The 21,435-nt window shown below is 40.1% G+C and overlaps 1 protein-coding gene and 1 pseudogene across 1 annotated transcript; both read right to left on the reverse strand.

The window, feature by feature from the left end:
- Positions 1 to 2,422: 2,422 nt before the first annotated feature.
- LOC137287931 (uncharacterized) lies at positions 2,423 to 10,345 on the reverse strand. The gene is made up of 8 exons (XM_067820331.1): positions 10,252 to 10,345; positions 9,832 to 9,924; positions 6,530 to 6,628; positions 4,787 to 4,931; positions 4,539 to 4,669; positions 4,114 to 4,250; positions 3,046 to 3,220; positions 2,423 to 2,649 (listed from the first exon to the last, which is right to left on the reverse strand). Exons 1-8 carry the CDS (start codon positions 10,343 to 10,345, stop codon positions 2,423 to 2,425), a joined length of 1,101 nt encoding a protein of 366 aa, XP_067676432.1.
- Positions 10,346 to 18,469: 8,124 nt separating this feature from the next.
- LOC137288031 (uncharacterized) lies at positions 18,470 to 20,594 on the reverse strand (annotated as a pseudogene).
- Between the last annotated feature and the right edge of the window lie 841 nt (positions 20,595 to 21,435).

The following is a 21,435-nucleotide window of genomic DNA, read 5'->3' on the forward strand; positions in this document are numbered from 1 at the left end:
CTCTCGCGCTGTTCTGCAGTTAACCTCGGCATGTCAGTTACGTGCATCGGTGTAACATTGGTGTAAGGCTTGCCAATGGACGGTTTTCATACCGTTTGCCGCCATCTTGTCACGATGCACGTGCATGTTGATTGTCACGTGAAAGGTTCAATAAAGTCCATATTTGGGATGATGCACGTGTTTTCCTTGTTTGACCCAGTGCAGTTGCGTTCGGGCGATTTTTTCCACTTCAAAACTTATGATGCGAATCCAAAATGATATCATCATCATCAAATATTTTGGTATAGTTTCTTTTGCCCTTCAGTTTATTGATCGACTTCATCCAATATACACTCATCACTTCGTATTTTTGTTAACCGTATACGGGTCACTTCTCTTGATCATCTGAAATGTCATCAGTCCATTGATCAACTGATTTGGTTCCCCGTCTTAAACGTCGGTTGAGAACAAAACTATCCTCAGAAAGGCACAAAGAGATACCTATTTCAAGTCACGAACTATGAAGGATATTTTTAGTATCATAAGTTCTCATTTAATCTCACGTTTCGACGGGTTTTACCAATTTTCCAGTAACTATTATTTATATAATTGATTGTTCTCGTCACGGTATGGCTGAAATATTGACGATGTGACGACAAATTTTACCTCACTCACTCGGCAGAAAGTCATTCATTGACAATGATGAAACTGTTATTATTATTGCGTCATCTGTTCTGCCCCATGTCGCGATTGTCCCTGACTGTGACACGTCCTCCAGACAGTGTCCAATGGACCCACAAGCGGAGAGTGTCCACTGCATCAATATTACAGTGACGGAAGCCAACCAACCATGATGGTTTAAAATATGTGATGGCAATATTGCCCATAGTGATTCAACATACCTGCAGGTGAGTTCTGTCGTGACATGACCTATAATTACCTATGACCTTTCTCTCGGCATTTACGCATTTTTTTTCATGTATATTCGTCTATAAGCATTTTGGCTGTTAGCTGATGCAGATGAACACGTATATTTGAACGATACCAAATGTACACACAGTCACGAGAGACAATATGCATACGTCGTCACTAAGAGGAACGACAATGGAACAGGTGACAGCGGCACTCCCATCCTAATCTGTAATTAGAGTATGTCACTCGTCCACGTCTACTTCCGTCAGAGACCTGGTTATCTTAACCTGTCTAACCAGATACAGTTGTTGTGGCTTGACATTGTAAAACATTATTAGGTCATCTTTACAAATCATGGCAGCATGGCAGTTCAGGAAACAGGAGACACGAAACTCTCAGTTAATCTGAAAATTGCACTAAAATGTCGGCATACATCGTGTCCGTTCGAGACCTTTGGTTGGTCACGAGATCAGGTAGGGAGGCTCACTGATTTGAATGGCACATGTCATTGATCACTGGATTGCTTGGGATATTTACAGACCGTCGGCTCAAGGCTAGGCTATTGCTGAGTGCGGCAATAAACAAAGAAAGAAACAAACGAATACACAAACAAAACAATAGCAGAACTCTTCCACAGTGTTCCTTACTTCGTTTGTCTCTGCCCCAGATTTCTTTCCCTAATTCAGCACCATTTTTGGCCCTTCTCTGTCCCCCATATTCCTTAGCATCGTCTCTTCCATCTTCTGCCGTGATGGGTGATGTGACTGGTAACAATGGCGAAACGGGTGAAGGCATTGTCAAGGTACTCCGAATGCGACAGGTCAATTGCAGGAAACTAAATGTTTGTTTTCTGTTCTACCGATAGACATCGGTTGTAGGTACGTTACAGTATTTCAACAATGTGTATGTTGAAGTGAAACTGAGAAAAACCGCATTAACGACGTAATGACATAAACATACTGAAGGGTCAAAGAAACGTCGTAATATTGGATATGGCATTCAAGGATTGAAAGAGTATTTGAGCATATTTTTTTTAAATATATAAACCGAAAGTGAAGTTTGAATAAACCATGAATCGTGGTGGTATAGCCGGTTTTGCCCTGTGAAGTATTGTTTGAGTTTGAGGTTAGAAATGTTTTTGTTTGTGGAAATGGAATAATTCGAGTTGGAGTCGAGATGCATGTGAATCATGCATGTATACAGGCATAAATTGTCCGCTTGAATGGCAAACGTTCACTTGTTTTCTGAACACAGCAGCGGTGGCAAGGTTAATGAGAGATCAACGACAACAATCCACAGGACGTCTACAGAATCTCCAGCGACAGAGGCCAAAAGAAAACAGTGCTTAGCTTTGAACATGGTATATTTGTGTGATACAAGTGGTACAAGTCTACTATTTCACTTAAGAGTAATTATGTGGAGATCATTGATTCACCGTGTTTCGCCGTTCAGCTTCAACTGATGGCGGTAGTGAAAAAGATATGTGTGTCATATCAGAGAAGGCCATATCAATGAACATCTGTATCTGAATTCATACTTTCTCAATAAACACATAGGCCAGAAGGTATTCACTGTTAAATGTCTCAGGATTATAGTCAAGCAGATTGTGTTTCAGATCGGAGTAGAAGTCGTCAAGGAGGTTGTCTTTCTCAGCACCTCTTCTGGTCGTTGCTAGGGCGGACTCCATAGTGCCTTGTGTCCACACACGGATCATCTCCGTCATCCCATGGGCAAATCTTTCACGATCATCAATTCCGTCTACGAGGGTAAATTGGTAATTATTCAATGTAGTTCCTATGAAATAACATCTGTTTGAAAGCATATTCAAACGCGTGACCCATTATGTATCGACAGCATGTACATGTATGCTTCACAATTTTTTTTTGATTTTTACGTGAAGTCTCAGTGTAGAAATATACCAGCAGAATGCACGCCACAATATCCAACCATTCACACAAAACCTTTCATTTACCCCTTAGGGGTCTGGATGTGGTCAGGTTATGTCACTGACAGAGTAGAAGCTTGCTCATCATGTCAAGCATTCGAGTGTTGGCCCTAAATCGATTGTTTACAGAAAGCTTTAATACAGATGATAAGTACACGTAAAATCGTCTCTTTTTGTGAAATCAGTTTTGACGGAAAACATTCACGTACCTTTCACGAGACGGTTCCTCCATGTGGTCTTATGTTGACATTCGATCTGTTTAACTTCCAGTCGACACAGTCTTAGCCCAGATGTCATGATGGGCGATGTAATGTCTTCAAAAGGGTGTCTGACTTCATGAACTGTTCTAAAGTATTCATTCAATACCGCCTTCTTCATCTCCATCTGCAAGATCGGAGTTACTGGTATAATCTGCCTTGAGATCTAGTCGGTAGATATTTTCTGAATATTCTCCTCATGAACTAGTTACCCGGGGAATACATGAATTCTGCATACCTCTTAATAAACACTTCCACAAAAACGACACCGTTTGGAGCGTAAGTGAAATGTATTTTCATTTCATAGCTACTTGTACAAGGTTCTTTATATGATATAGTGCATTTTTTTCTACAACATGTGACTGAATAGTCCCAAGGGTCAACATTGACCGATTTGGTACTTTCTTTTTACACATTTCTGCAAACGAAAACGCTGAAAGAAATCTTCCGAAACAATTCCTGTGTAGATAAAGGGGGCAAGTGGTGAAAGCCACAGCCATTCACTGCAGATGTGATTTTTATTGCACACTACATATGTTGTGGATTGTGATCTATGAAACCAAGACATCACATTGTCTTGACTGCTGTTCAGTCTGTGGCTGAGATATCCATTGTGCCAGTCGTAAAAAAATCGCTATTTTGTTTAACAAATTTTAACGATGGATGTTGAGCTGGCCGCATTTTCGGTCCTCAGTATGAAGGCGCACCAGATTGTTCCCAGCTTTACCATGGTAGATCATAGATGCCAACTATACTGGCAAGACGCTCTAAACGCGGCTAAGTGTGCTTCTTAGTTATATTCAAAACATTTAACTACTCCAAGGTGAATCACTGAACACCCTCTGCTGACTACACCTGTTACAAATACGTCGCCTTCAAATGGACTCACTGGTGTTCAGCATTAACCAAAATGAATAATTGTCTTGAAATAGCCGTTAGACGTATTATACAGAATACGTAATAATACATTTAACTTGTTATATGCTATTAGACTTTCTCAAGCACTAGGACTTGTCCAACCTTCGTTATCTTCCCTTGTTTCCAGTACTTCCGGAGCATAATGTTGAAGATTGTGAAGAGGCCATCGGCCGAGGACACAGCATTACCGTAGAGCAGTTCGGGATCGTAGATGGGGATGGAACACACAAGATGACCACCTGCCCATTAGTGTGTAAACTATTGGTAAAGCATGGTATTTCCAGATATGTAGACTCTAGTTAGTACATAAATATGTGATATCACAGTCACGAATAACATGTAAACGCATCATATAGGTGACGCCACCCATTCCTAGGACATCAGGCTTCAATACCTACGTTTAGCCGACCAACGATTGCAAAATAATACCATACGTCTCTCATGTGTAATGGTTAAAAGAGTACATAATATGTGAGTTTTATTCGCTCTTAAAGACGACTGGGACATTGATGCATGAGGCACCGTACCTTTCATGAGTTCTCTGGACCTACACTGAAGGAAGTTCTTCCAGTCATCAGCTGCTATTTTCTTGGCAGCGTCCCTGGACATCGCGTTCAGAAAGAGATCTGATGTCACGTCGCCATTTACGTCAACAGGTCTGGAATAAATCCAGACAACTTCAAGAAATCCACGTCTTGTATTATAAGTTACGCTGCTGCAATTTTAAGTACAAACAACAACACTGCGAAAGGTAGGTGTGAATAGCTATATCTACCTGGAGAGCCAGTGCAGTGCGATGAAACACAGTATGATGTTCATGGTATTGGAGGGCACGCACTGTTTGTAGAAGTTCGTAGCACATGCTGATATGAAAAGTTGAGAGTCGTTGCCAAGATAACTGGGGGGTTCACACACGGGACCTGAGAAAACACTCAAACTACAATTTACCACGTTTCCGGCATCACCTCATACACATTTAACCAATCATGTGGGTGTCAGATGCCTTTCCACTTATAGTTTTTGATCTCATGCAAGCGAGGCTCACATTTGACACATATATTCATTGCATAAAATTTATTGACATTTCAAATTATTAGCTAGTGTAGATTTGTGAACACGCGCTACCTCTTTCAAGGTGATCAAAAGTATATGACTAGAATGTAATCTAAAACGACATACGTGCGCATTCGTGTCCTATCTTATTCCATTCCCCACTGCAAATTGCATAAAACCCTTCTTTATATCCTAATGTTGTCTGAATGTTTCATTTATTATTCAGTGGAATAAAATGAAATGACGTGTTTTTGAAAAGCCGCAGATAATTTGCGTAATCTCTTGCCATCTCAGCCACGATTTCAAACATGTTCAAACGTTATCACCCCGATACCTCTCAACAAGCGTAATAAATCCAAACTTTAATCATTTGGGCATCCTCACAAAATTCCCTATGTGCAGTTACATCTTTATATTGGATGGTTGGGCATATCCTTATTTAGAATGAAAGCGCAGATCGTTAAAACGTTTCCTGTGAAAACACATCCCGACTTCTCGAAACAAACTTCAGTTTTTGCTCAAATTTCAAACTGAGTTGACAATTTGAAACAGCTGCATTTCTAACTCAGCTACATTTTGAAGACAGGAATGCTGAAACAACTTAATTACTCTATTCATTAAACTCAAATTGTCTACTGCGTTTAAGTTTAATATTGATTTTACTTCATTCTGGGAAATGCATTTTCTCAAATTTGAGTAACAACTCAAACTTAAGTCAAGACAGACTTACGTTGGTTTCGGGAAATCGGGCCACATTTTGAACCCTACGATTTCTCTCTCAACAGAGTGTAGGTGTAATTTGGGGACAGGATGTTTCTGGAAGAAGTAGTTATCCCTGTATATATACGTAATCCTCGATTCACTACTTATCTTCTTCCTGGACTGGACTGTCAAACGTTAAAGAAAGGAACTTGTCCAAAGCGTTTAGTTATATCTGTGATGTCATGTCGTTCAGTAATGACAAAACAGCCTTCTGATGATTTACTCCCAACAGAAATAGATGGAATCACTCAGATGGGCCTGATCATAGTTGGAGAAAAGCAGGTAAAACGTCAAGACAAAAACACAAGAGCTAGATATGAAGGATACAATCAGCCGAGATGAGCTACCTACGAATAACACCATACTTTGAGTCACATCGGGGTTTTCTTTTCTTTTTCTTTTTCAGATCTAGACATATGAGTGTTCTGAGTACAATTGCGAAACATGCATGACATATATGTTCTATCTGGTCACAAAGCAGGTGTTTGTGGTCACTGTGTGGGTGTTGTGGTTGCTGTGAATGAACACTACATGGCAGCTGATAATTGTTCCCTACATGTCCTCGGTGCGTAATCAACGTCAATATGTCCAGTCACACTGGAGAAGCCTCGCACGGGACTGACGTGGTTCTACCGTCAACCAAACACTCTAGGGCATGAACATGCACATGTTTATTGCATGTATAAACCCAGAAAATACTTACCATACAGTTTGTGAAAGAGCGCGTTGAAGTCATTTTTGTAAGTGTCTTCATACATGACACTGATCTCAAGGTCGCCACCATAGAGGCGGCGGATTTCTCCTGAAATACAACCATGTCCTTCAAACTACAACCGATACAAAAAGAGCAGAAAGACATATAATTAAGGATTTTGTGAGCGGCATTCAACGAAACGTCAATTACAAAATACACTGAAAGTTTGAGTATATCGGAAATCACCACATGTCAAGAACCTATATATTTGTAAATAACTGTAACAGCAATATTGAATACTCTATTGAATACAGAGTGATAGTGAGGATACCACAAACCCATGTTATACATTTACGTGTATACTTATCACTCTCTTATTCTAGAATGGTGAAGTTCTGGCGGTCGAATGGGATGGGAATTTTCACAATCAGGGATGATTGGGCTTTGATATAAAACCAGTTGTCGCCATTTACCATGCGTAACCACCGCGCAGGGAAATGTTTAGGATGCAGCGACCCGTGAAGATCCGGGTTAGAATTCATCTTCAGTTGCCCATGTATATCGTAAGACGCGACCAAAGGGATAGGATGGTGAGACTCGCTGTTTTTCTTGACACGTGTCTAGTTAAGTAAATCTATGTTCATGCTGTTGATCACTGGATTGCCTGGAGCAGGCTAGATCATTTAGCTGAAATATTGCTCATTCACTGAAGATACAACATATCATTTCAGCTGTGGAGGGACCAATCTTCAACAAAATAATTACACCTGGTGTCATCTCAATTGCATAGTGATTCGTCGAGACATGGTATCGATATCATCGTATCGAATGGCCACAATTACTGGATAGTCTGGTTCAGACCCAATTTGTTTACAACAACATCATACAGCCGTGATATCTGATCATGATGTAATCACAATTATACAATCGACTGTTTTGGGCAAAGATTTTTTACGAGTGAGTGAGTGATTTAAGATTTTAAGTCACATGGGCAATATCTCAGCCACATCGCGAATATTAACATGTTTTAATGTCACAATACGTCATAATTGAAACCTGTTGAGGAAGGACACTAAAAGTAACTGGAATATCACAGACATAATTATAGACTATAGATTAGTATGAATAAGTGAGTGAGCAATATATCAGCCTTATATTGACAAAAACAAAATGTAAATTCTCCACAAATGCATGTATAATATAAAGAATTGTCCCTGAAGTACTGTAAAACCAACTAGAACGTAACAGTAATTCAGAGGTAAAAATAACATCTATCTCTAAAATTTGATTTCAAATGCGGACATGAAAGTATAAATATGGGCTATATATAGCTCCTCAACCGCTGAAGGTAAATCACATGGACCTTAGCTGGATTTACATCATCCCATCATCCCGCAAATACACATTGGCGATTATAGTCAAAATTAGCCATACTTTAAAAAAGCACATACTGTGTGATTAAACAATATTTCGAGTGAGAAATCATTTCATAGGAAATGCCTTATCAGGGGGACAATAAGTTTACGCGTTTGAAGGTAATGTCACAAACAGTCAAAGTCGGCAATTTATTCCCACAAATTAAAATGCAATACATATCACAATTTATCGACTAATTCAACCTCCTTTAAAACTCAAGTATTAAATGAATAATATGTACCTTATTAAAAGTATCGATCTTCATTGGTACTTTGAAATATTTATCCCTTGTGATGGAAAAAAATCAACACAATAGATTTCTTATGAGCATGGAAATGATTTTGTCGACTTTGAGAGCTTTCTGTTGTGTGGTTTGATTTTAATGATAATGCAACAGAATCTTGACATATTTGGTATCGATGATACCATTTAGAGCATGGAGCTGTCGCTGTTGAATAGGTATTATGTAATGCTTTACTAATCTAAATACAAAGTACCAATATTTGTTTCCTTGTAATGTTTCTTTCATGCATACCAAACGTATAAGTGATCTTCATATGATATAGCTGAATTAGAAAAAACATAATTTGGTAGAATTGCCATGAACGTGTTATCTATAACTCATATTTTCTTCCAAATGCCCTCTGTTACATTTGACATTTAACCGATATTTTACGATGAGCATATACATTCTATGATTGTCCATGATTTTATATCATGTTCTGAACATTCCTGAACTATCACTTCTTAAATTAAACCAGCCAGTTATCGGTCAAAATATCCTCACAACAGAAATAGCCTGTTGCATCTTGAAACCCCCTTGCTCGGTGTTCACGCAGGGTAGCTGGTGACAAACGGTTTTGAATCAAAGATTAGTCATTTCTGACTGTCAAAAATCACATCCGTTCGGTCGCCAGAACGTCGCCACATTTTCCCTATTTTGGGGGCCTGGCTACGTGACCAACAGTTAGAGACAGCACAAGTACGTGTACATTAATCTTACCACAAACGTCTGTGTAAACCACACAGACCTACTGAAACAACAGACTTAACGGTCAGCGCATGTACTACTGCTTTGCATTCTGAAGTGGCACCCTAATACATTTTATCACTGTTATTGATTTTAAATGTACATATAAGGCTACTTATAGTATACATTCACGTAATTATGAAGTCATAGTATAATCCTGAACACTGTGTCCCTCAGGCTACAAAAGTTAATAGTTAAGTCCTGATGCAGACACATGTACTTCGCGTGATTTACACAGTTAACAAGTTCATATTTGGTAACACACTGCACACAGATATCACAGTCTGCAATTCCGTTGCGTGTCACACAATCTCCTCTTGGCACACAGACATTGTGACCTTAGTGAAGGTCAGTGTTTCATGGTCATTATTTTGAGTGTTTTGTTGAAAATACACATTTAGCACATTGTACTATCTTAGTAGCAATATCCCGGATGTAGAACACATACCGTCATGTGTTTCCTGATTAGAGAAGAACAAAAGGTTTAATCTCAACATGACTACAAGTATTATAGATTTGAAAAAGGTGAATATATGACAAAATTTCAACAGTATGGATATCATAGCTTTCATTATCATACTAGTCACTTATAATCACAGTTAGTTTATATTTTTCAATAAATGATGTCATTTTAAAAAGTGGTCTCATACAAGGCATTTGTAAATCTGGGATACACTTTCTGACTGGTAAGAAGATTCGACTGAAGTGTCCTGTGACTGTAGTTTTGACTGCATTCAGTATGGGACATAGCACAATGAAAAACACACATACAAAACTCCAGGATATAACACGTCGAAAAACACTATTTATAATACACCTGTAACATCAGACAGATGAGGTTTAGACAATAGATATTGATAATTACCTAACATGGCTTGTATTACGTCCATCGATATAGAAGCATCCGCCACTCCATAGTCCCCGATGTGGAACTGGTTGGACGACACAGGAATCTTACCTGCCAAAAACTCCATATTTGTCATCGTCATAATTATGAAGCAAGATCGAATCAAAATTACCATTCAGAATTGTCATAATGGATCCATGAAAGATTCACAATAGCTAAGGGGCATATTTGTAAAGATGATCTAAAACTCGACACATTGCATGTCAACACAATGCTACTCAAGTAAAACGTTTGTTCGTTTTATTTGTTTTCACAATAATGGATAAATTGTGTCTATACCATGCCTGCCACTTGCCCGTTAATTCATACATATTCAAAAGATAAAACACATTTAGGTTATTCAGAAAAAAATATATAATGGACCCGGTTTACGCTCACGTAAGACGTCGATGATGTCGTGTTTAATGGCAGCAGCCGCTTTACGCTCACTAACGAATTGGACCCTGTGGTTGCATCGCTTCATCTCCTCCATTCTGTAAATCTGTACTGATGTCAATTTGTTCTCCTCAAAGAAGTGGTAAGTAAGTCCTAAAACAATTCACAAATAAATGTAAACCTACTGCTGTCTTTAATAGTAGTGTATGTGTCATGTTGATTTATGGCTTGATTCTTCGACAGTTGCTGACATCTGAAATGGTGATATAAATGCTGATATATTTTTTAAAAAAGTAACTTTAATTGTTATAAATCCATATCTTGATTCAATCGCGGTGTGGCTGAAATGCTGCCGGTGTGACTTGAAATCCTGACTCGCCCACTCACTCACTCACACACTCACTCACTCACTCACTCACCCACCCAACACACTCATTCACTCACTCACCCACCCACTCACTCACTCACTCACTCACTCTGTGATAATCTGCTGGTTTTAATGTCCGATGCCATTTTGTTTTTTTTAAATTTATCCTCCATCATTATAAATCTATAACTTAAATGTGCCACTCTATGGCTGAAATACTGCCATTGTGAGTTAAAATCTTTACTCTCTCGCTCACTTCAAAGAAGCCATTCCGAAATATGCATTAATGCACAAACACGTCCGAACAGCTACCGAGGGAAAGGGTGAGACCAGCATGACTAAAGTCACGTATATCTTCGATGGTGTGTGCTGGAACAGGAAAACTGTGTGATCAATTTTGCTTACTGAAGCAAATATACAAGTGTAATATAATTTGAATCACTCCCTTAAAAAGACGATAAGAAGGTCCATTATGGGTAACCGTCCAGGGACTTTAGCCAACGGCTATACTTCAAGTGCCACCAATTCAGTTCGATGACTAGACTGTAGGTGACGTATCGCAGTCCAAGCGCCAGAAGATTTTCATGACATAATGTACTGGACAATCCCCATTTACCAGAACGAATTAATAAAACTTGTGTGTCAGGAGGAGAGAAAATCACGCCTCGACTATCCATAGAAAACGAAGGCTTTTACAGAAAACGCAGACGCAGGACAGGAGCAGACTGACGCAGATCAACAAATACCACGCAGAATAGACGGGTCTCGGGTGAGAGACAGTCACTGTCAGCTGCACTTCCTTCAACAAAACCACCATTGCCGAACATCGAACAACGTGTTGTGTGTCAATGTGTGCATGACCGAGCGAAATTAGGTTGTAGACAAACAGTATTTTCATAAGTCTATGAACCCAAGACAAGGAAAGACTATCGGATTTATGTGAGGCTGCTCCTTGAATTATGTATAGTTAGGAGAAAAAATGTTATCAATATTTATTTTAGAATTTGTTTAGGGAGATATGATAATGGATTTAAAGGTGATATATCCGATATTTCCCAGCAGGTCAGAGATAAAATGTGCATCGCAGTTCAACCACATGCAGGTTTGTTTAGGAATTAAAAAGTCATAAGGACATCGTGTTGTTGGTTAGTTGCGCAACAGAACACGCTAGCATTGAAACCTCCTTGTCTAGGTTATATCTGAATCTATGCATAAAGCTTCAGAGTGACACAGTCTGACACGACGTCAGCATTCTGTTTATGATTTTCACCTTTTTATCGATCAATGTTCAAGCTATATCTGTCTTTGCTAGCCACATTTCATACATTTCTAAAACATATATATTTTATACTGTTCAAAATACTGTTAACCACAAGGCACATAAAAGCCTTAAGTATATTCAGCTAAAATATCCAATATCGTATTTATACAAAACGAAGACACTACTCAGGATGTAGTCATACTTGATTCTGGATACTGAGTGGAGCGGGATCAGTTTTTAATTTAGTTATGGGTTTGGGCAGGATTCATGTTTCCATGTTATATTATACACAAATATAATTTTTGTGGTTTGACATTTTAAATAGGGTTTTTGAGAACTTGGACACAAAGACACTTTCTGAACGCATGAGACTAATGCATCAAGAATGGCACTGGTATCCCTATTCAGTTTGCAACGCATCTTTCCCTTGACTTACGCACGTTATGCAGTTTTCGTAGTTCCAGTCAAGTAGATCCACGTTATATAGAACGTATTTGAATCGATAACGTTGATAATATACTCAACATTGTACATGTACGCATTGTTCTCACCACATAAAGGATAAAACATGATTTGATTTTCTGACAAAAACTACTAGCTTAAAATTGGTTCACGATGTAGAGCCCTATCGTGGTCAATGCACACGATAAATATAAGTAACAAGACGATCATGTAAAAAGCGTCGAAACGTTAATCGCTCTATTTCAAGCTATCATTAGTATTCAAATTTACCTCAATGAAGTGTAAGTCAGCAACCTTTGACGGAAATGGTGCGCACTCTTTCTAGATGTAGACATCAACAGAGATATGTGTTTCTCGTTTAATAGTATAGACTTGCAATGTCACCTAATCAGATGTTTCATTATTTATATGTGGCCAGGAATGTGCTGAAGTTCACAACCTCGTCATAGACACGATCAGGTCTAAATATCATGGTACAAGTGACCTTGACCTTCGTTAATGGTAATATAAACATCACCATGTTGATACCTTGCTTCTGTTGCAAAACATTTGTGTTCATAACATTCTCATTACAAATGCATCACTAGATGCATGGGATGTGGATTATATGCAAGAACACACAGTAGAACTGATCAGTTCACCTCACCATATGCCTAGGCGTGAAATAGGTGGCCAAGGCCTTCGCATAACACGTGTCAAGCCCTATACTCCTTCTTGGGCTATCCGAGCAGCTAGCAATTTCCAATCGTTTATCTTTAGGATAGTTTAAGATGTATATATCCAACAGAGACACGCCCAATATATGATATCCAAAATATTTGTCGACTACTGGGGACAAATTCCTCCCCGTGACGACAAAACTGTTCTACAATTTAAGCGAAATTCTGAATATGGCTTTTTGAATCATTTCCAAATTGTGATGACACATATTACACTCACCAACACTAGAAACATTCGAAATGGGGTATGAGATGTAATGCCCGTGCATTTATATCAATTAACATAAAAAAAAAAATCATAGGACCAAATGCATCCCCGCAAAATGACCCTGTCGCCTTATTTTTCAGCATGACATTTTGCTGACATTGAAAGTGACCAGTCAAACGTAAGTGATACAATGTAGATATCAACCATGTTTTTTCTCTCAATGTGTACAGCAGAATTGAAAATGGTTCAGAGGACACATACTTGCCGCGCCTTGAGTCTAAACACAACCCGTATTGTCCTGTTAACAGATGGACCTTCCACCTGTAATCCGCATTACTAGTACCAACTATAACTGATGTAATCCACTGCACTGATGTTACATACTCATGGAATTCGTCACTTGATCATGGAATGTCTTACCACGTGCATTGAAAGTGATAGTTTGGCCCCGATTCGTTCTACTAGTTCACGAAGCGATATCAAAGCCTTGTTAAAAGGACGATAAAACAGTCATGCTTTCATGTGATGGGCCGCCTGGTTGTCCGACTGGCTTGGTTATATAACGCGTGGGAAATTCTAGTAGCTAATTAACCGTAAGCGAATACATGATGATACATTCAAAATCAAATAACAACACAGAAGCCATACTGACATTATATATTTCTGTCACTACGGGTGGTATTGTTATAGGCCACTGGAACCGATAATCGTTAACAAAATATCGGTCGATTATCAACAAATATCGGGAACGTAACTTTGAGCAGAAAGCCAAACAGGTCTGAGAGAAATGGCTAATTTTCACACTGGTGAGTTGTTACGTGTGCTTACATTATCTACAAAATAGCGCCTTGGGTGTTATTTAGAAGCAAACCATGACTAAAGTTCTAAATTTGTATACTGCCCGACAAAAGTACATTTTTCTATCATAAAGGTTATGTACGATATTATTGTTAACACACTTTTCGTACTTATTACCTGGGAAACCGCCCAGTGAGACCGCCCCTGTTTTTAATAATCAGATCTATGCCTAACGATTCAGTGACAAAGAACTATCCGCAAGTCTCTGTGACAAAAGGAATGGTTTCAATTTTCCAATAGTCAGCTTTCGTTTCATGCGAACAACATTCCAGCAGCTCAAACCTTTTGTTTTTATATGTCACGAGTTTATAGATACAATCGAGCCTGCCAGTTTTTATCAGGATCTCAAAGAATATCATGAGGTTTTACAACAGCCATGTGGAGGAAGATAAGAACAAACTTTACGAATGAATAACTTACTTATTCGGTGGTTGGATGATTTGATACAGACTATTGTTTCGTTGCCAAACGGGCATTTGTTAGTTACATTCATGTGTATCGGTCAATATACAGCTGTTTTAGGTGAAGGGCCTCCAAAGAGAAGCCTACTGACCGCTGTACCGAGGAAACCATGAATCTAACTTACTTATACTAAATGCCCGGTCGAGTTTTGATACTTTTGCTTATTGCACATAATTTTGCAATCATGTGAATGGATTCCAACATCATGATTAATTAAGAATCCATTTTCTGGCATCTCTCTCCTATCCGTCTTCATTGTCTCAGCTTCAGCAAGCAATGATCGTGAAATTCACTCCAGGTCGCGAGTATCCACAATTCCTGCTTGGTTCGGTCTGATGTTGTAAACTGTTCATGTATAAGGTGATTAGTGTAATATTTTAATAGCACATGCGGATTAATTTCCGAAACAGCTCATTTCAACGCGATAGTTTGCCCGGTCGGCATGGCAGCGGTGAGATGTGTGAGCCCTGAAGGTGAGAGTGGACGGTCAATGTCGACGCTGGCATTAAGGGAAATCACACTGATCACTCAGGAAAGGTAATTTTGTATTGTCTTTATATTTAACAATGAAATAGAAGGTCATCTGTCACTTAACAATAATTATTACATTTGTTCCTAATAATTATCGGATATTCTGACAAGAAATTTGAATATATGAACCACAAAAGAAACATACAGTTTTGTTCCTGCAAAAGGCACTTTTCCTTATGATTGTATCGTTTTGTTAACATGGTTTTCAATCCCAAATGACCAACGTCAGTGTGTTATCCGATGAAAACGTATACCGACCAAACGCACCTAAAAAGGCAGCCGTGGTAAAAGGTTCTGTATGACATTCGTGAAAATGACAATGCACATGCAACCCATCCAATGAAAACGGGCCCCTGAAATTATGCTTGTTTGGACTCAATCGTCATGGCAATAATTACGTGAGATCAAAAGAACCAAATCTCCTGACTATTGCAAGTTGACTACACTGCCAATCATTTCAGTGTACAATGTAGGACAATCTACACACTGCAAGAATAGTACGAGGTCTCTAACATCATCCAGGACTGTCCATGCAGTGGACGACCTGCAGTAATATCACAACGTCAAGACCGACAGGTTGTCTGCAACCATCTGCAAGATGTCTTCCCCAGAACCACGGAAAAAGCACGCTAGAACACCGTGACTCACAACAGACCCAACAGTAACGATCGCGAGGCAGTACGTCGACCTTTCCGTGGAAGAAACCTCTACTGTCACAGACCATGTCGTAGTCATGTCCTCACCGGTAATCGCCGCCAAAATCGACTCCAGTGGGCAACTCAGCATCGAAATTGACGTTATCGACAGTGGAGAACTGTGCTGTTATCTCCTGAAAGCCGAGATTGTGTTTCGACAGTCGATGGCAGAGTGAGAGTATGGTGAAGGCATGGGAAATGTTTTCAAATAGTGTATTGTTGAAAGGAACTCGTTGAGTGGTCCAAGCACTGTGGTGTTCCAGAATCATGGTCCAGGATGAGGAATCTGAGGAATTGACGTAACAGCTGCTCGCTATATTGACCAAGACACAAAACCTCACGTTGTACCACATTTTGAACGTTACAGCAACGCTCGTACCCACACTGTGACAGCAACATTTGACTGGCTAAGGCAACATGGCATCCAAACCCTACAATAGCTGGCATTCAGTTAGGATTTACGTGCAAAAGAACACATTTGGGAAGAGATTCAAAGAAGACTCAATGACTACCAACCAAGGTCGACAACGGCACCTGGACCAAAGAGCCAGTGGTCCTCACCAACCGACTGATTCAATCCATTTACAGATGTTGCACCGCTTTCACCGAAGCCTGTGGAGGCCACACACAATACTGACTTTAGGGTATCTTAATGATACTATTTTGGGTAATTGTATCTGTGTGAACTCTAAATGTGATTCCCGAAAATGTGTCAACCATGATTGTCAAGTCTGAAAACAGTTCTCCATTTTGATTGTTACTGAGAGTGAATTAAATTGTGTGCTTCAAGAAACCGTTATCAGTGTGCCATTTAGAATGTGATTCGGTATATGTTTCATGTTACTTTAGCAGCTCGTTTATTTAACGAAAAAGTTGTCATGCATCGCACTGGACCCAGAGACACATAACTTCCTCAATACTTCAACAGGAAATCTCTGACCAGCAAACACAGTCGCCCCTATATGAATAATTTGCTGCCCCTCTTTTCTTGTATGGTTCGGGACCATAAAGAGTAGTCACTATGACGATAAAGCAGCTGTTTCATACCAGTTAGGGCATCGTCAGTTACACCTGCAGTATAAACAAAACAAAACCATGGGAGACCGGACGTGTAGTAAAAGAGTCAGCTAAAACAAACAGGGTATACACAACAAAGAAAAAGTATGGGGACACCCATAATTCTGATGGTCATGTTTGAACTTAAACGTGGTGAGGTCATTTATACTCCAAGGTAAATGCAATGTTTTATGAGCACTTCAGACGACATGTTAGAATTTTATTTAATATTGGTTGAATTTGAGTGAAATGAAACGTCAAAACAGCGAAAGACATGGGCGCTGAAACACCAGCACCATGTTTGAATCAGACGCCGAAAGCAAAACAAAATAGTGTATGTGGAGGACAGACTTCGCATGCAGTTTGTGGCAACGTTTCCTTTAAAAGAGAAGCTGCAAACAGTATTGACGCTTCAGAACGTCTTCACCATACCACAGCGCATACCTTTAAGCACCCATTACAGATGCAGCGCCACTGCATGGTTACAACATGGTTTCTCCAACCCCTTATTCACATACAACAAACACTTACATAACATGGCATGCTGTACGGTGCACCAACTGAGATATAAAGAACGGGCAGATTTACAATCCAAGCGAAAGAGAAACTTTCAAACGCATCTTTTACATAACCATCTTTTGCATTTTCGCTTTTCCACATGCCATGGCGCTAAACATTCTATCTGGAATGCCATTGTTTGCCGCTGCAGTAGCTCCGCCTGCTCTCAGGCTATGCAGACCAAACTTTGATATATCACTAACATGTGAACTAAACGCCTCAATGAAAAGCTCTCTCAAACGAGAATATGACATCGGCTTATTATCAGCTCTCAAAATGTAACCATTTTTAGTCTTACTGATATTTCTGAAAAAAAATTCAGGATCTTTCACTTTGGTAAGCTTCAAATATCGCTCCAACCATGCTACAGGGCACATATTTGTACCTGTCCGGCCTATAATAATCCAGGCCCCATCTCTACGCCCCATCTCTACAGACATCAGTTTTTGATTTCTGAATGAAAACAGCCATGAAAGCTTGACAAAATACAACATCATTCCGAGTTATCGCTAATACCTCCGACGATCTCATGAAGCCTGAATAGGCTAGAAGGCTCGTTACAACAGTTCTCATTTTATACAATGAACATTCATCAGCATTGTCTGGTACGATCTTAATCAACAACTCAGCTGTTACAGGCTCTTTCTTACAAACAGGCTTGGCTTACTTCGTCTTAGCGGCTTCAAGTACATTTCTCACTAACGTACTCTCTGTTGGGCTTTCCAAACCAACCCAAGAATGGGCATGTTTCAAACTATAGTACGCTGTCTGAACAGGTGAGAAAGATTCCCTTTGCTGACACATCGCTTACAAATATAAAGAACACTGCAAAGGTGATAAGGGCATATCTGTCAACATACCATGAGCCAAAGCCCATTTCTTCCATGCTTTAAAGCCGTAATCATACTTCTTATTTGTGGAGTTTGCTCTCAAGCAGGACAAATGCTCTGGAAGGCTTCTCACGAGCTCTCTCATAGGTGCAGGTAAAGTCAATATCTCACTTCTATATACATGTTCAAACACACCTGCAACACGCAAACAACATCAAAATTCCACATGTAAAGCCATCATGTTGAATTTTAAATCGTTTACTCCAAACAATCCCCACCCCCACCCCCAGACTGTCTGGTTGGTACATATGCTTCCTTACAAGTGGGAAGATACATCCAATCTTTAACTTGGGGTATAAATACCATATTAGGGCACAAAATAGGCCAGACGTTAGCTGAATACCATACAGGAATCACGAGAGTTCCCTTGGCATGACACTCTCTCATGTGTTTAAGAACACGTGCAATCATACATATAGGAGGCACTTTCCAGTTATTGTCGTCACCCCAGGACACGGATAAAGCATCCACTCCGTCACTTCCCGGATTCCAAAATCTGGAGTTAAACCTTACAACTTTAGTATTGTAATATGAAGCAAATTTGTCAATGTCAAATGGGCCCCATTTGGCAGAGACGTGTTGAAACACATAATCCTGGATACCCCAATCATCAGCATCTACTATCTTACTTCAGATAGTCAGCACGCTCATTGTCTAACCTTGGTATCCACTGTATGTCAACTCTGATATTATAGTCACTACACAGCCTGAATATATCTAAAGCCAAAGCTTGAAGATCAGCTTTCATGCTACCTTTGGACACAATCGACTCTACATTTTGATTGTCAGTAAACCATGTTACTTTGTGAGATTCCAAAATGGAAACGAAACTTTTCATAACCAGAAACACTGCCTTCAGCTCTCTCCAAGTGGAGCTTCGTGACGCTTCTAGTGCTGACCACTGAGCATGTGATATGGTTTGCCCAACTTCTACACAGTACCCACCGAAACCAGAATTACTAGCATCACTGTAAACTACCCGTGTAGGAATGCTTGCATAGCATAGAGTGCACTTACTGAGTCTGTCAATATGCGCAGCCCAAAATTGTAATTGATCTCTACTCAAATACGATAGCACCACAGGTGCCTTCCACGATGAACTTTGTCATTAGTTGACACAAAGTACCAAGAACCATCTTCATAGCAACTATCTGTCCAACAACCGAAGCCAAGCTCTTCACCGGAACTGGTGCAGTAGAAGACAGAAGTTCTCCTATATTTTGCTGAAGCTTACAAATTTTCCGTTGAGGGATGGACAACTTCATGTGTCTAGTATCTATGATAAAACCCAACCATTCGATCTCCTGAACCGGCTTCCATAGTGACTTTTCTGCTTTTGGAACAAAACCTGCTTTTAACAAATCTTGTTTGACAATTTGACCAACAATTGTCGTTTCACATTTGGAAAAAACTTGACAGGATCCCATCATCTAGAAAAGTAACAATCTTGTAACCTTGTTCATATTCATAAAAGTCATTTGTAAGGCCAGGTTCATCAACGTTTACAGTATCATCACATAAAGTATACTCAGGTTCTGCTTCCTTGGAACGTATCCTACTCTCTGTCAAGCTTCCCACGTTGCTATGTTGTGTTGCTGAGCAAGGGACACTGATGTCTCCAATGGCTAAACTCGCCACACATGAAGCACGCTCCAGACCTTTGACCTTTGAAATTTGAAAATTACTAGACTGGTCACCAGCATGGGAATCCACTGAAACTCGAGTGACTGTCGAGGTAGGACGCTGGGTCGACTTGTAGGGGTGAAACCGTGTGGAACGAGACGCCCTTGTCTTGAATTTCTTAATGGCTTTGCTTTCCGCTCTGTTGATTCTTTTGTCGTCACCAGAATCTGACGCCAATTCATGAGCCACATAATTGCGCACTGCCCCCCCCCACCCCCTACCTCCACCCCCACCCCCTCTGAGGAATCGGTTATCTTTATGTGCTTGTTTCTTGTCTGGAACCTGGAAACTTCTTCATTAATCAATTCCAAGACGTAATCAGTCTTACCATATTAAACTGCAAACCGTAATTGTTCTAAGTTTTCCAGAGCTTCTGAATTAAAAGAAAACTGAATTTTGTTCCCTTCTCTTTTCCACTGATAGTCCCTCTCATCTTTCAATTTATGTAATTCTTTTGATGTTTTATGAAACTCATCTCCCAGACCTTCAATCTTCTCATTAACTGCCTTCCTAATTTCAGCTTGTGATTGATCCAACCTTTTCAAAATGGCGTCTAACGTGTCACTGTCAGTGTTGACTCTCGCGGGACCGTCCATAATGAACACTGACTGCTGGTGCACCGCAGCTGAGAATAACCTAATGTAAATTTCCCCCCCCCCCCCCCTTTTATACCTACCAGAGCGCCCCCATACCTATAGCATTACTTCCCTTTGTTGTATTTGCACCCGTGAAGAGCCACCTCCTCGTGGTTGGTGCTGGGTAATGCTAAGTGCTCTTCTCCCGTGTGGACCCGGGACAGAATGTGTCCACAGCACCCCATTGCTGGTCGTAAAAGGCGACCAAATTGGGCAACCTGTTGGCCGTGGGTTGCGCCCCTGTGTCCGTGGAGGAGCGGATCCTGGTGGTTGAGGGCACTGGAACAAGGACTAGGTGATCCTGTTGCCCAACACACCACTTCGGCCCTAACTTCACCTAGAAGGGTGGTTGAATAGGCCCAATTCAATCAATCGGCTGGTCACGCCAAGCCCTGTGCTCCTTATTGTACTGTTGCACCAAAGTTTGAAAATTGTCCTTTGATATGTTTTAAAGTCTTGGCTTTTGGACTTTTTCAATACCTAAGTTAATGTCTGTTTTTGGCTAGAGTTGTATGCCAGAAGGCGGTGGCTCATGGGCCAATCTGGTGGAATAATTAATCTTTTAATTTTTCTACTGGAGTATATCATACGGGTATCCTTGGTGCTGCAAGCTGGAGACCCGCTTGCTTATAGCATTGTTCTTGTGATACTCCGTGGTGGGTGGGGAGCTCGGATGATGAAACTTATACACTTACTATGGAATACAAAACTTCCCTAAAACGAAACAAGCGTCAACTGGACAGTGATGATGATCGACGACCTTCAAACTCAAATGAATATTGGCCACGATTTCTCGTGATCG

The sequence above is a fragment of the Haliotis asinina genome, chromosome 1 (assembly GCF_037392515.1).
Source record: "Haliotis asinina isolate JCU_RB_2024 chromosome 1, JCU_Hal_asi_v2, whole genome shotgun sequence".
In the NCBI taxonomy this organism is placed as follows: Eukaryota; Metazoa; Mollusca; class Gastropoda; order Lepetellida; family Haliotidae; genus Haliotis; species Haliotis asinina.

Excerpts from the sequence above, each read along its gene's own strand:
- LOC137287931 (XM_067820331.1), bottom strand. The coding sequence starts at position 10,345 with ATGGAGGAGATGAAGCGATGCAACCACAGGGTCCAATTCGTTAGTGAG. Across the intron at positions 4,932-6,529 it reads GCTCTTTCACAAACTGTATG|GTCCCGTGTGTGAACCCCCC; the intron begins GTAAGTATTTTC and ends GTGTTTTCTCAG. Across the intron at positions 2,650-3,045 it reads GAGGAACCGTCTCGTGAAAG|ACGGAATTGATGATCGTGAA; the intron begins GTACGTGAATGT and ends TTACCCTCGTAG.